General features: G+C 37.1%; 1 protein-coding gene across 5 annotated transcripts in view; it reads right to left on the bottom strand.

Annotated features, from left to right (window-relative positions):
* NELL2 (neural EGFL like 2) overlaps nucleotides 1-16705 on the bottom strand; it is a 400918-nt gene that overhangs the window by 165281 nt on the left and 218932 nt on the right. For all 5 annotated transcript variants that reach the window (XM_059402952.1, XM_059402949.1, XM_059402951.1 and 2 more), the window contains exon 13: nucleotides 15102-15230. In XM_059402952.1, the coding sequence (XP_059258935.1) occupies nucleotides 15102-15230 (129 nt within the window). The remainder of the gene's footprint in view (nucleotides 1-15101; nucleotides 15231-16705) is intronic.

A 16705-nucleotide genomic window follows, 5' to 3' on the forward strand; every position in this document is an offset into this window, starting at 1 on the left:
ATAAATCTCTCTCAAAAAAAAAAAAAAAAATCTCGAGGCTTCAAGCACAGAGAAGGTAATTAAAGCCATGGTATTAGACAACATCACCCAGGGAGAGGGTGCAAAATGAGGAGGAAAAAAATAAGATGGAGGCATGGGGAACTTCAACATTTAAGGGACAAGTAAAGCAAGGAGACTGGAAAGATCGCTCAGAGAGGTAGTGGCAAAACTAGAAGAGGTTTGGAGGGAGATGAAGGTTGAGACAGTGGTCCGCAATCACTTTTCAACACTCCTTCTGTATTTGAGGTAATCCTCATCTCCCCAAGACGGAAGTCACAACTCAGATTTCCGCATACTTGGCAGCCAGTCTATAGACTTGTAACCTAGGACCATCCATTGTGGGCACTTATGTAAAACTTCAATTCAGAAGAGAACTCATGGTGAACGAAGGAAGGTTGTGAAATCTAGCAAGTTGGTTGGAGAGGGTGTTCAGTGCTTAGGACAGTAGCAGCGGCACAGGTTCTGGAGTCATCGGTGAACAGCAGGCAACATTTGTGTGAGTTGTAGTGTTGACACCGAGAGGTCGTGGGATCTGTACCCATGTGTGACTTGTGTGGTCCTGGCTGAACATCATTTAAACCTGTCCTCACACATTTATTGTGAGCCACCTAACATTCTTCAATGTATTCCTTTTCTGCTTTAACTGCCAGAGTGGGTTCTGTTGTTTGCAGCTCTGATCCCTGATCGATACAATGCAGTGTCGTGAAGACAAGGTAAAGAAGTATTTCAAGGAGGGATTGATCAATAGAATTAATTGCTGCCTAGAGGTCAAGCAAAATGTGGGCTGAACAAGGTCTGATTTAACATTCTAGAAGTTATTAGTGACCTTGGTGAAAGTAGTTTGGAGGGGACCTGGGACAAAAACTCTAGACTGCTGTAGATGGAGGAGAGCCTCTGACATGAAGAAATGGAGGCAGTGAAAATCAATCACACCTTTCAGAAATTTGGATATAAAGGGGAAGAAGGTTAATAAAACAAAATCTGGAAGGGATGTGTGGTTAAGGGAGATACGTGAGCGTATTTCAATGCTGATGGGAAGGAGCAAATGGAAATAAGTTGAAAACAGAGTTTGAGGGGATAAGAGATGGAATAAGCTTCCTCTGAAGCCAGGAAGATTCAGTTTTCAGATGGACCCATCACTCCCAAGAGAAAGGGTATCTATTCCACTGAGACTGGAGAGAAGGAAGAAAGAATAGGCATGAAGCATGTGGGTTTATGTAAGGGGAGCAGAAGGGGGAGGAAGTCAGTTCCTGTTCTCTGCTTTGCTTGTCAAGAAGTTACCTGCTGAGAATAAGAGAATGGGTGGAAGAAAAAATTTGCATGGAATGGTGAAGGTTTACTATAGTCATTGTAGGAAATGAGAGGAAACTAAGCTGGGATGCATAGTAAGATTACTCAAGCAGAGCAGAGCACACAGCAGGGTCTGCAGCCATGCTCACACAGGTCTACCACTTGACATTTCTTTTTTTAAAGATTTATTTACTTATTTATTTATTTGACAGACAGAGATCACAAGTAGGCAGAGAGGCAGGCAGAGAGAGAGAGGGGGAAGCAGGATCCCTGCTGAGCTTGAAACCAGGGCCCTGGGATCATGACCTGAGCCAAAGGCAGAGGTTTCAACCCACTGAGCCACCCAGGTTCCCCTACCACATGACATTTTTATAACACTTTGGCTCTGGTGGTGCATCTTCATACATAATATATGTTAATTCTCACAACCCTATGACTTAGGGAGCACTTATAGAGTTACCCTATTTTCACAGCCGAGGAGCCTATATGAAGTTGGGAAGTTTCCAGAATGTTTGCGGTAACTTCGTAGCTTGCAAATCTTGAATAGAATCACTTCACATAACCCATGGTTCCTCCATAATCTGGGACCTATTTCAGCAGTCTGATCTAACACCTCTGGCTATAAACCTCCTGTTGCAGTAAGAAACTCCAAAATACATCTTGCTCTTTCTCTTTCCTTACTCTTCTGCCAATCTAAATTGGATTCACTCTTCAAGGCCCAAATGAAGTCCCAACTCCTCCCCAGTGTGTCCCTAACCTCTTTGGCCATGGGGATTCCATCTGTTTCTACTTCTGCACTTTTTGTCTGGGCTTATTCATGGCAAGTTAGTAGCTATTTTGGCTGAATCCAATTTGCTTGAAATAAAGGAACAGACAGGCTCATTTGAAAGATTGCCTTGTCACGTTGGATTTGAAAATTCATCAAGTTGAACAGCACTCGTTCCAAAAAGGCAGATTAGTATTTTTAAATATTAAAAACTAATTTAACAAATATATATTTACTTTGCCAAAAACAAGAGTTTCAGTCATTACAATATCCAAATTGATGCCTATTCACAGTTATTAATCTGAACATTACATCATGAAAGATATGGAAGCACTCCAACTTTCAATTGCTTGTTTATACAAAAACCACTGACTAAACTAAACTGTTAAATTCGACAATTTTAATCAATGTTTAATGATGATTAGGAAGTATGATCTTACGATAACTCCATACCAACAAACATATATGGTCTACAAATTCAGTTCCATTTCTTCACTATCACATTCTTATTTAAGGATATGAACAAATTGTAAAAGCCTGTTTCGGAGCACATTCTTTGCACAAAAGAAAAATTACTTGGGGGAAAGTTAAAATGGAATAAAAAAGTAAAAATGAAGATATTCTAATGTATTATTAAAATCCCAGAGATCTATTTTTATATCATACCAATGAGTAAGAGATGTAATTTAGAACCATAATGTCCAAACACGTAAGACTCTTCTTGCTCTGGAACATTTGCCCAAACAAGCCAAGTCCTTCTCCATAACATATCTCAAATATCCTATTTATCTGTCAGGTTCATTTAATTTATGCCTAAATGCTTCCTGCAATCCATAGCTAGTGTTACCTCCTAAAAACTTACTCCTATGTCCATTCATGATATTGATAATGAAACTACATTCACTTCTATGTCTATTGCTTTGACTGTGTCATTTCATTTTTCTTCATGGCACCACATCTTCACAAAGGATCCCAAGCAGAATCTTAGGGCCACTGAATCAAAGTTAGATTTGCTTCATTTGTACAATTCTTACACTTTTCTAGCTAGACTCTTCCCTGCCATTAACTATGCTGAAACTTCCGTCTCCTATCTGCAAGCCTTTCTTCAGATATCTTTGATGCAATGTGATCATCTTATTTTATACTGGAGTTGGTTCTTCTTGGAAGCAAAATGAATACATGAAGTAAGGAAGAAATTGCAAAGGGAATGCTATTAGTAGTTTCATATCAAGCAAGCATTTGTTAATTGACTTCCAAACTTTTAACAGATTAAACTAACATAGCTTGGATTTTTGGGGGAGGCAAGATAAAGCCGGTATTTATAATATAATCTCTAAGTTATACCTGACCTTAATGTGAGTTGCAGAAGTTTCATCAATTAAATTTTTGAAAATTGTGAATCATGTGACATCCCACATATCACTTCAAATGGATTCTTTTCCAGGGGAAAAGATCCTTTTTTAATAAAAAGTTGTTCATTTAATGAAAAAATACTAATAAACCACTGCTTCATATGAGATACCTACAAATGATCTACAATGAATCGCTTAATTCTAAGTAGACATTTTCTTCCTAGTATTAATAAACAAGTACATGCAAATAATTACCGGGTATTTTATCCTACTATTCATCTACAGAAAAATAACATAAATTTTCACTGTTAAAGTTTTATCATATAATTTGCAAAATGAGGATGAATTATGCATATCTATATCTAAGAACTGGTTAGATTGTTATTCAGACCAGAAAGGAATTTGGCATAAAGTCATTTGGTTCTGGAAATAATCCATGGTAACTTAGCTACTGAAGTAGTTAAAGAGCTCATTATAATTGGCTTAAGCTATAAGATAATATCATCATATGGACTCTCAGAGTATTTTTGCCTCAAGTCTTCAATAAGCTTAGAGTGAACATCTTAGTTCCAAAAATAAATTCATGTTGCATGAATTGACTGACACACTGATAGTAATAAGTACAGGTTTAATCACAAACTTCTACCAAGGACTTATTTTTCTGGAAGGCATTTTTCACATACTTCATCTTATTTAATTTTATTTGACCTCTGCTTTCCCAACCTCATAACACAAATGCCCATTTAAGAGATGAAGAAAGTGAGGCTCAGAGATATTAAGTGATTTGCACAAATTCTCAGTTAATAAATTGCAGAGGTAAGAATTAACCCCCAGTCTTCGTATACAATGTTCTTTCCATAACATCAAAACTTCCACCACTTGTGAAAACTGGAAAGAAGCAGATTTGATCCACATAAACATTTTACATTCATTTGTCTGCTACATCTTAAAATCGCTTCTGAGATATATTTTTCAGACATCATTGCAGGTAGCTGCTCCCACAGATCAGCAGAGTATCCATCAAGGTACTAGACTGAGTCTTTTGCGAAAGATGGGTATATAAAATAAGTATGTTTGCATTTTCTTTCAGCATGGACATAATTGAGGAGTAAAGGTGTGACAAAATGATAAATACTTTTTAACATTGGCAGGCAACAAATATTTCTTGCGTACTACAAAGAAATGCAAAGGTAAGCAATCCAGTGAGAATATGGGGCCAAACAAAACTCAAACTCATACGAGAAATGTAATAATGTTACAGGCCATGGATACAAATTTCCATGCCTGCTGATGATTTGAGGGTTCCCTTCAATATTCCCCTTATATTTCTGAGTGTATACTTCTGAGTATACTTCTGAGTGTTTTCATGGGTTCAGGATAAATAAACACATACTTGCTATCACTGCCTACAAGCCTGCCCGTGTGCATCCTCTGGCCCTTTTCTATGTTCTTGGAGTCTCCGGCAAAGGTAGTACATATCCCCATGTCCCTACTTCTGTCCCTTTAAAAGAGCTCCCATCCCCAAAGCTAAAAAACTCTTGAGACATCACACAGCTTCTTCTTCAGACTTGAATAGCATGTTCAGAGCTACTCAAAAATGAAAAAATGAGAAAGGAACTCAATTCAGTGAGGCCAGCACAAAGAAGACAATGAACTAACTCTCAAAGACTGTCTCTGAAGTACTGAAAGTACTTCCAGCTTTATACAAGGCAAATGAGGGACAAAAGTGGGTAGATATGTGCAGGTGGGCAGCAAAGATCAGATCCATCATGGTCTTGGGTCAATCACAGGCAGGGATCTTGCTGGCTCAGGTTGGTCCTTATTGCTTGAGAGGGTAATTTTGGTTCCCATCAGGAGAGGTTTTGCCCTCGGGGTCTTTGGCCTGAGCCAAGAGACAACCTGGGAAGTACCCAGCTAGAAAGTGTGAGGTCAGAATGGAGGCAACAAAAGTCCTCTTTCAAAAGTACTAGTTCTTAACCCTATTTAATACATAGATGTATTAACTGATGACTGAGTCATAATTTCTTCTTTACATAGCATGCAAAAGTGATCATGAACTCCAACAGATTTAAGCATGAATATTTTCTTGGTAGAAAAAAAAGTCAGCTGACCATGAAGGTCACACAACTATGGTGCTTTGTTTCAAAAGGATAGTATATGGGTATCCCTGATTGTTTCTTCAACTTCTTTTGCATGAGAATCTATCGCTAAGAAGTAATTCAGAAAAGTACACTATTTATTAGGTTGGATTTTAAAAATTTAAGTCCTCCCTTCGCTTAAGAGGAGACCCTGGCTTCAAGGAAAAAAATACCCTTTTCCTCCAATTTAAATATCATAATGATGTTCAAGTTTACAAATGAATAGAAATTGTTTTTGAGTCAGCAGAAGCTGAAGTATCACAGAGAGTAAATGACCAATGAGCCCAGAAGAACTGCTAATGCAAGTTCAAATTTAGTTGGGTCACTTCATAGTGATTTCCAAAAGTTTTTTTTATCAAACTTCTCAATCAGAGAAGGAAATCATTTTTATGAAAAATACACACACACACACACACACACACACACACACACACACACACACACATACCCCTCAGCATAGCAAACATGTTAAATAGATATTCCTTAAGGCCTAAAAACAGTCATGTTTCCATAGATGGCTTTCATTATTATGTTGACGTATATTCCCTCTAAACCTACTTTACGGAGGGTTTGATCACAAATGGATGTTGTACCTTGTCAACTGCCTTTTCTGCACCTATTGAAAGCATCATATGTTTCTTATCCTTTCTTTTATTAATGAGGTGTATCACATTGAGTGATTTGCAAATATTGAGCCACAACTGCAACTCAGGAATAAATGCCACTTGTTTGTGGGTGAATTTTTTTTTTTTTAATGTATTGTTGGATTTGGTTTGTTAGTATTTTGAGAATTTTTACATCTATGTTCATCATGGATATTGGCCTGTCGTTCTCTTTTTCAGTGGAGTCTATAATCTGTTTTTGGTATTAGGGTAATGCTGGCCTCACAGAATGAATTTGGAAGTTTTCCTTCCTTTTTTATTCTTTGGAATAGTTTGAGAATAGATATTAACTCTTCTTCAAATGTTTGGTAGAATTTACCTGGGCTTTTGTTTATTGGGAGTTTTTTGATTATGATTCAATGTCCTTGCTGGTTATCAGGACAGCATATTAATTCTGAAAGCTGTTTTAGGTGGCAATTTTTTCACTTGGTTGGATGAATAGATGATGCCTTTAAAAGTCCAATTCAGGGGTGCCTGGGTGGCTCAGTGGGTTAAAGCCTCTGCCTTCGGCTCAGGTCATGATCCCAGGGTCCTGGGATCGAGCCCCACGTCGGGCTCTCTGCTCAGTAGGGAGCCTGCTTCCCCCTCTCTCTCTGCCTGCCTCTCTACGTACTTGTGATCTCTCTCTGTAAAATCAATAAAATCTTTAAAAAAAAATAAATAAAAGTCCAATTCATATTTGAAAACATCAGAAATGCTTTTGCTCCTCTCACTCTCCTTTTTTTTTTTTTTTTTGTTTAATTTGTTATTGGTATGCTTAATTTTATTTGTTGACCCAAGTAAACCCTGGGATGACCAGATATTTAGTCTAACATTACTCTGGGTGTGCCAGTGAGGGTGCCTCTGGATGGGATTAACATTTGAATTGGTGGACTAAGGAAAGCAGGTTGCTTCCCTAAACTGTTCAGGCCTCATGTAATCAAAGGAAGACCAGAATAGAACAAAAAACTGAGTAAAAGGGATATTTTGCCTGCCTGACTGTGAGCTGGATATTGTTCTTCTCCTGCCCTTGAACTGGAATTTACACTATTGGTACTCCTGGTTCTCAGTTCTTTGGACTTGGACTGAAAGTATACCATCGGCTCTCCAGATATACGTTGACTGCAGATCTTGGGATCTTCTCAGCCTCCATGAGCCAATTCTTTATAATCAATCAATGTCTCAATCAATCAATCTCTCTCTTTCAATATATGTCCTTTTGTTTGTTTTTCTGGAGAACGCTGATTAACACGCGAATCTTGGGCTTTTTTTTATTTAAGAAAATCTACCATAACGCACTACAGAGAGTGCATCATTAGCCATAATTTTGAAAGCTACAGTGCCTGCTAGAATTTCCTAATTAATCCCATAGGGCGCAGTCCTCTGGTTATTTATCCCCACTCTGTTAACAGGCCTCCTGTTAACTCCAGTGAGGAACTGTGTGCTGGGTTTATAATCAGAGGACTGAGCTCATTCTGCATCTTTCTCTTCCTATCTCTTGGAGCAACTCTGTGGGCTTATCACTCATATATTCTTAAAGAAATCCTCTCAGATTGCCTCTATATTCTGTAGTTAATGACATGCAGATACTGGCTATGCCAGTAACTCACACTAAATGAATTATTCGTGAAGTGGCAATCAGCTGAGAAAGAGAAAAAAGAAGGAAGGAAGAAAAGGAGGGAGGGAGGAAGGAAGGGTGGGTAGGAGGGAGAAAGTTTGTTTTCCCATTGTCTTCCTATGTGGGTTATTTACCACGGTTTCAGTTCATTACAGATTCTCTAATACCAATGAGCTGCTTTCTGGATGGAGTACAGATTATTTTTCCTTTACAGAAACATTCAATTTGTAAGGCCAGTTAGCTGTTTTAAAAACCGTCTCTAAAGAATAATCTATATGCTATTCTTATTTATAAAAGTAAGACATTAGGTATCTAATAAGTAAATTAGTCTCATAAAAACACGGAATTTATAGATTGATGATAAGAATTTGAACACTGGGTTTACTGGGTAAATGATTCTGGGCAAAACATCTGATTTCCAAGCTCTCCAGTTTTCTTAACCACAAAACAGGATATTATAAAAATGCGTGCATCATAGGACTGCTGGAAGAAATCAGATGTTGTATCTAGAAAGCATATTAAGTGTCTCTTAAGAATCATGGTTATTAGTAGTAGGTAATATTTTTTAATACAACCCTATTGACAAATAACAGCAAGAAAAAAGAACATGAAATAGAAATAATAGGGAAATTACTTGTTTTCATTAAGAGTTATGCTCACATTACTTCATACATGGGCTAGAATTTCCCAAAATGCAGAATAAGAAACAATGGAGAAGAGGAGGTATCCTTAGCCAAAGTATTGCATTACAAAGACAGGAAGGCAATGAGAGGAGATAGTGTTCTTTTGATAACAAGTTTAAAAAAAAAAAGGAAAGGCAAAGAGCGAAAGGAACAAAGAAGGTAGATATCTAAATATAATTTATAATTTATGTTTGCAGGTGTGTCATGCCTGGCACATAGCAGGTACTAAACAAATGTTTATTAAGATTCTAATCTTCACATTCAAACAGCATTTAAATTAAGTACCATCTACACATCAGACATTTAATGTCCAAGTGAGTTAGTTGCTTTGCAAATTGTGGGTAGGATTAAAATTTTAAGCAAAAATTTAGAGTGTACAGTAAAAGCAAGAGAGATGGGGGAAATTTCTGGAACTCGTGGTCCTTTCAATACATGCATGCCATTTATCAGTACATATACAATAAATAACATGTGTTTTAAATGAATGAATTCCTTCTCTTGCACTACTCAAAATAATTTTTAAGGACCAAAACATATCAATTTAAACAACTGAATCCCTTTTTTACCTATAAAAAATCTATATGAAATTAGCCTTTCTTATACAATATAAGCATAATTCAGTAAGTTCAATGCTTGTCCTCAATAATTCTTTAGTGATGAGGTAGCCTAAAGGTGCCCATCTGTTCAGCATATCTAAGCATTTCAAACCACCAATAAATAAATATTTCTCAAACTCTACACTATCTCTATTTTAGAAGTTTAGAAGAATTCAAGGAAAGCAAAGTCTATGACAAGACACTAACTGGTGGGAGAAATAGAAACATTATATATATATATATATATATATATATATATATTCTTTAATAAACAGTACAGTATATAAGAAAGTGCGTTACAACTGGATAACTGGACATGAACCAGTATAGAACAAGGTGCAAATTCTTTGATCAGATAAAATTTTAAAACAGATTTTAAAAATTAAATCTGTGTGCCCAATTCATCAGAAAGTCTTCAGAAAGAAAAGAAAGAGTAAGTAGTGTAGAAGTATAATTAAATCATGGATAGTCAGACCAAAAAGCAAAAGGTATTTCTGCCGGATTATAGATGTTTGCCACAGCTACCATAATAAAGTACCACAAACTAGTGCCTTAAGCAACAGAGATTTATTGTCTCACTATTCTGTAGGATAATAGTCCAAAATCAAGGTGCTAGAGGGTTGGTTCCTTCTGAGGGCTGTGAAGGACAGTTTGTTCCATGCCCCTTGCCTGGCTTCTGGTGTTTTGCTGGAAATCTCTGGTATTCCTCAGCTTGTAGCTATATCACTCCAATCTCTGCATTCATATTTACCTGACATTACCCGCTTGTGTCTGTGTCTACATTTCCCCACTTTATAAGGACAACTGTCATACTGGAGCATGGTCCCATGTTTTTCCACCAGTTTGATTTCATCTTAACTAATTATACTTGTAACATTTCCATTTCCAAATAAGGTCACTTTCTGAGATACTGTGGATTAGAACTTCAATATGAATTTTTGAGAGACACAATTCAACGCATAACACAGATGAACTGTCCTGAGGAAAAGAAAGAATTAAGAGAGCTAAAGGTGACTTGCTAAGGATAAATGGATGCATAACCCTGAAGGGTCAGGCAACAGAGAGCCTTGGAACCTTCACCTTAGCAAAGGAACTTGATGTGTTGAGCAACAGGGAGACAGTGTGGGCTCTCAAATAGAAAAAAATGGTGTTTTGTAAACATTAATCTGGAGAACGGGTCCCGGTGAGTAGGAAAGTATGAGACACTAAAGACAGAATAACTAAGTAGAACGTGACATGAAGTAAAAACTATCTGGCAGCAGCAGTCAGAATGAAAGAAATTAAATGAATCCAAGAGAAAGTGGTCTATCAATAAAAGATTATTCCTTTAGGGAGTTCAGATTATACCAAACAATTTCCTATATTTTTGTTAATTTGAAGAAATGTCTTACAAACTGATTTCAGAGTTCATAAGCATCAGCTACCAATTTCAGTAATTATATGTGATATGCAACTATATGAATGACTCACGCAGAATTATTTTCCTATTCTTGGTGTTGTGCCAAAGGCTTGGCAAGCAATAACGCCAATTATTTTAAGGGGTTTGGGAATCAGGAAGAAGCTTCCTCAACATAATGCACTATTGGATTGATACAGAATAATCCCTGGCAACGATTATGCACTGAAGAGAAAAAGTTAGCAAATGAGTAACTTCTGAAGACACTCTCTGAAATGGAATGCCAAGGTGGTCCTAACATAACGAATAGTGGAATGTCAAGAAGGAAGATACAGTCAAAACATCGAAAGCTCTTACAATTTTCATTGTAGCCAAGAACCATTCTGAAAAACATAATGGCCAACCTATTTTTTGACAACTTTTATAGACTATATGTACTGACAAGAGACCAAAGAAAGGGGAAGTACTAAAATTTCACTAAGAATCTGTAGGGGATGAGGGACATGGAATGGATGGAGATGAAGATAAAATTTTTAAAAATAAATATGGTAAATATAGAGTCAATAAGAAATATAAAGTGGGCCAATATACTTTCAAATATTTCAGATCCTTTATATCTAAAAGGTGGACGAGACATCCAGTCATAAAATTCAGTGTGCTCCCAACTGGCTTTTGTCATCACCCTTGCACCCAACTTGCCATCGCTAATATCCTCCATGTCATCCATAAAGTTCCATGCAAAGGACATCTTCAGTCTTCCTCTCTCTTGCTCTCTAATAGCATTCCCCTTTCTTCTTGAAATTCCTTCTCTTGATTTCTGTAACATTGCCTTCTTTTCTTTCCTCCCATATTCTAGCCACAGCTTTGCTGTCTCCATCAAATTATCCTTTCTATAAAATGCTCAAACCCTGGAGATTTTAAACTTCTTTAGGTAATCTCTTCCAGTTCTTCAACTAACATGTACATGCTCAAGAATCCCAAATTTATGTACAACTTAAACTTCTATGAATTCCACAACCACGTATATTCAGCTGACGACTCAACTGTTATGTCCCATAGGTACCACAACCTGGAATGATGATCTTCCCACCTGGTCTGTTTCCTAAGTAAGCAGCACCGACATGTGCCTATATTGCTCAGGCCAGAAACCCGAGTATCCACCTTGAAACCTCTTTCTTTATCATCTCCTATCACCAATTAATCAGCAGGAATGGTTTTAACTCACGAATGCGTCCACATCTCCATCACCACTTTCAGTGTAAGCTACCACTGTCTCCCATCCCTTGGCTTCCCACATCCAGTTTTATCTTCCATTCAGCCTGAAGCTGATTTATTTAGAACTGCTTAAAGCTTCCATTGCCCACCCCCTTGTTCTTAGCATGAAACCCTTACTTAGGCCTTACTGTGCCCTTCAAGGTCCTGCTGCCCTTCATCATCCATCAGGCACTTCTCCCTTTGCACTCAGCCTTCTACCCATTCTTCCCATTCTTACACAGTGTTTCTCTCCAGCTGGAGGCCTGAAGGCATGCTAAGTCCTCCATTAGGAAATTCCCTTCTTTCCCATCTTTACCTCTGTGCCTAGCTGATGCTTACTTAATCTTCAGATTTCCAAAGAAACCTCTGTTTTCTTCAAGCACTATCACCTATCCAGATCAGCCCCTCTTAACACATTTCTCTTCAGGGCACTTGCCTCATGCACAATTAAATACTCTTTGGTGTAATGGCCCATTTGTTATCTTTCTTGCCTGAGACACAGTATGAGTCATGTATATCTTATTACTGCTTTACCTCTAGCATAGACTTAAACAAAGTGGCATTTAATAAATGTTTTCTAAATGAACAAATGAACTCCAACATTTACAGTGCTATTTTAACCCTTATCAAGTAAACTGTGGTAAAAATCAATAGATGCAATGTTGGTCATATCATTTAAACAGCCCCACAGATTCAGTTAACAGATCTGCATGACTTACAAATTATCACTTGCTTATTTTTATATATGACTACAGGTCTAATTTCTTAGAGGGCCAGAACTCTATAAGACCAGCTGACAGACAACATGTATAATTGCATAATTTTTTTAAAATGTTGCTTCTAAGGAGTCAAACATCCTTAGAGTTAACAACAACAACAGAATGAAATGGAAAACCAAATTTGATCAGAATAGTGGGAAAAAAAAACATCTTAACATGAATAACAAAAATTATAATATTAGAAGTCCTCATTATGAAAAATTCATGATCTCAATAATATACTAACCAGTTTTTACATCATTTTCCTAACTTTTGAAGATTTTATCTTTAAATGACAAAGAAGTAACATAAATAAGAATTTACATTCCATTCTTCAGTATGATCCACTCAGAATGGAAAGTAGCTGCCAATTTGCGCTACACATTTATAGGTGAAAACAGTGACACAGACCTATTTTTAATAGACTGCACTGATAAGTTATTTAACCTAAATCTCTGTCCTTTCCTTTTTTTCTTTTTCCTTTTTTTTTTTTTAAGATTTTATTTATTTACTTGACAGAGACAGAGAGATCACAAGTAGTCAGAGAGGCAGGCAAGAGAGAGAGGAAGAAGCAGGCTCCCCGCTGAGCAGAGAGCCCGATGTGGGGCTCGAACCCAGGACCCTGAGATCATGACCTGAGCCGAAGACAGAGGCTTTAACCCACTGAGTCACCCAGGCGCCCCTCTTTTTCTTTTTTTTTCAAAATTTTATTTATGTAGTTGCAGAGAGAGAGAGAAAGAGGAGGAGCACAAGCAAGGGGAGTGACAGGCAAAGGGAGAAGCAGGCTCCCCACTAAGCAGGGAGCCCGATACGGGACTGGATCCCAGGACCCAGGGATCATGACCTGAGCCCAGGGCAGACGCCTAACCGACTGAATCACCCAGGTGCCTGGCCTCATTTCTTGATTTTTTTTTCTGTCTCAATAAATAGCAACACCATGCATGCATGCACTCCAAAACTTGACCCCCTCCACCTTGATCTCTCTTCAGTTCTCTTCCACAATAAACTGTCTTCACTCTATTTTCAAAAAATACCAAGAATACCTTTATCATTTCCTTAATCCACATCGCTGATATCTTTGCCTAGACTCCTGCAATAGCCTTCCAGCTGGTTTTCCTATGTCTGCTTCTGCTCTCCCCTCTGTATTGAATCCTGTAATCTACAATTTTGTTAATATAAAGCACTGGACCATAGCTATCCTTTTCAATACAAATGTTATCATTCTCCTGAAATCCTCATGAGCCTCTCTAATTACCTGGCCCTTACTTAATTCTTTAATTGCATCTTAACTGATTCATCTGCTCCATCACATTATTCTTTCTTACAGTTTCTAGAACATCCAAGCTAGTTCCCACAGTAGGGTCTTTCTGCTTGTTCTTCCTTCTCTTTGGAATGCTCTGTTCCAGATTTTTCTGTGGTGTTTCCTGGTCATCAAGTCAACTGTCAACCCTCCCCGCTAATGCCTCATAGATTTTCCCTGATCCCCTGACCATCTCATCTAAATTAAGCCCTAGTCAATCTCTATCACATCATCTTGTTTCATTTTCTTCCCTTATATATTACCTGAAACTGCCTTCTTTATTTCTATGGCTACCCTCTCATTCTCTGTTTTCCCCTTAGAATGTGAACTCCTGAGCATGGTCAATTTTTTAAAATAAATACTGACTTTTTAGGCAGAGAAAAATCTATTGAAAGCTAACAGAAATAAGAGAAAATGGTTTCCTTAGGGCCAATAAATCATTGTGTAGCTAAACAGGGGCTGATAAGTTTATACCTTGGAGGTTTTCTGTCTCCAAGGACCAATGGCACATTCTGGACATTTAAGAAAGGTAAGTCTAGAACCCTCCATATGTCCAAACCTGACAGTCAGTGTTCTTACTTGCAAGACCCACTACCTAACCACATAATTAATGAGAATCATTCAAATCTGTGCCTCTGGGAAGTAATAAATAACTACATCTCACGGACTTCCAAGGTCTTCATGAATAGTATTTGTGAATGTCAAGGCCCCCTCACAGTATCTGGACTGTTTCCATGAGGGGATAAATTACCTTGAATATTAGTTAATATTCTAAAGAATAATTAGAAATCATTTACTCCACTGGAGTTATTTACTAAATACCACAGAGCATGAATACAACCACCGAGATGACTTACAGCAGCAAACAAAAACAGCATTGGGTACTTTGTCTTCCTATTAATTGATTGCTTTTGTTAGACAACATTGTCTGGAAAAATCTGACTACAATTCTAACTGCAAGCCGCAGTAACCATGTCAATATGTGAACTATCTGAATATCTAATTATGAAAAAAAGAAGGCAATTTCACAGTGGAAGCATTATTTTAATTCAAGAAACCAGCCATATTAACTTATTAGTCTGACATATAGCAGATAGCTAAAAAACTTTAATTTGAAAGATAATTATTTTTAGCTGATTAATATGCTTCAAATTAAATTCACTGCTTTTAATGGGCCCATCAACTTGACAACCTGGGAAATTAATAAATTTTGCATGCAGTAATCCTAGGAAATTTATACAGCTGTGCTACACATCATTACAAGGATTACCTTCACAGTAGGCATTGTCCTCTCGAAGAGCCCTATAACCATCTCGACAGCTACAAACGGCCCTGTCATTCAGATTTCTGCAGACAGAATTCTCCATGCAGTTATGCCTTTCAGAACAAAAGTCATAACCTACAAGAGAAAAGAAACTTATTAAGGTAAACGAAACTATGACAAAGCACACAACTTTACTGACGAAATACTCTCTTTGATTTAGAAGCTATTTTTCCTTAAATTATTTTTTAAATTGATATTTTCATTCAATGTTAGAGAACCACACGTTATGTGTACTAAAAGTGCTTCTTCATGTTTAACTCAGTTATTTCCTATTTCAAGTTAATTCTATGTCTTCTTTGTTTTTGACTTAATGTTTTCTAGTCCCTGATATTTGAAGTACAGTACTCCAAACATCTGAAACAATGATTCTTGGAGTCCAAAATGAAGATTTATAATATAAAACATAACCCAGTGAAAAAGTAATCTGAGAACCAGAGGTTGAACATTATTAATACCTATGAATAGTACAGACCAGGCCAGATAGAATACGGACATTGCCTGATACCCTTAAAAAAAAAAATCTGTAAATGTGCTAAAAAATGAAAATTACATCACTTTAATTTAATTGTCTCTGGAAATCTGCAGAGCATCAGATGTCCACTCAAAAGAAGGAAAAAAATTATGAATAACAAAAAATTCAGATTCCAGAATCTTTATGAGAGGATGAAAAACTGGAAAATTTTATGAACAGGGGTACCAGTCATGTGTAATTCCTCAGGATCTCTTCTGCCTGTATGAATCCCTTGTTCAAAGTTCATCTAAGATGCTGAAATGAAAAGCTTAAACACTGGAATCCATATTGAATGGAAATTGGATGATTATATATCATTCAAACAATTTTCAAATTGCCTGATGAGTAAGTTATCTATCTAGTTTTACATCGTCTAATGAATTACAATTTCAGTCCATGTGTAAAAGAAAAAAGGACTAGAGAAATGTATTTCATGTCTCTCAGAATAAACTTATCTGCCTATAGCCAAGGAAAGACTTTCACTTCAGCAAAAGATAAAGATGAAAGTTCTAAATCGGCACATCTTACTTGTAAGCAAATTACCATAGAATACCGTGATTTAGTGGAAGGGTGAACTGAGCAATACCGTGGCCAGCATGCACCATCTTACAGCATGATGGTTGGTGTCCGTTCTAACTGGCTAGTGTCCATAATGACTCTTTTGAATAACACCCCAGAGTTAAAGCATATACCCCATGAATTTGCAACTACCATGTATAGTAAGCAGTGGTATGGACAACTTAGCAAGCCTTAGGAGGGGTAATGCTCTCAAAATTCAATGATGGCATTAAATTGGACAAGAAAAAAATAAAATGAATTAGTGACATCTATAAAGTAAAACAGAACAGAGGTGTATATGAAGGACAGAACAATATACAGTCAACAACAGCAGTTAAATCACTCAACGACTCATACTTAAGTATGTTGGAAGAGCAAGATCAGTTTTTTTTTTTTTTTTAAGATTTTTATTTATTTATTTGACAGACAGAGATCACAAGTAGGCAGAGAGGCAGGCAGAGATAGAGGAGGAAGCAGGCTC

This window comes from Mustela nigripes, chromosome 6 (genome assembly GCF_022355385.1).
Source record: "Mustela nigripes isolate SB6536 chromosome 6, MUSNIG.SB6536, whole genome shotgun sequence".
NCBI lineage: Eukaryota > Metazoa > Chordata > Mammalia > Carnivora > Mustelidae > Mustela > Mustela nigripes.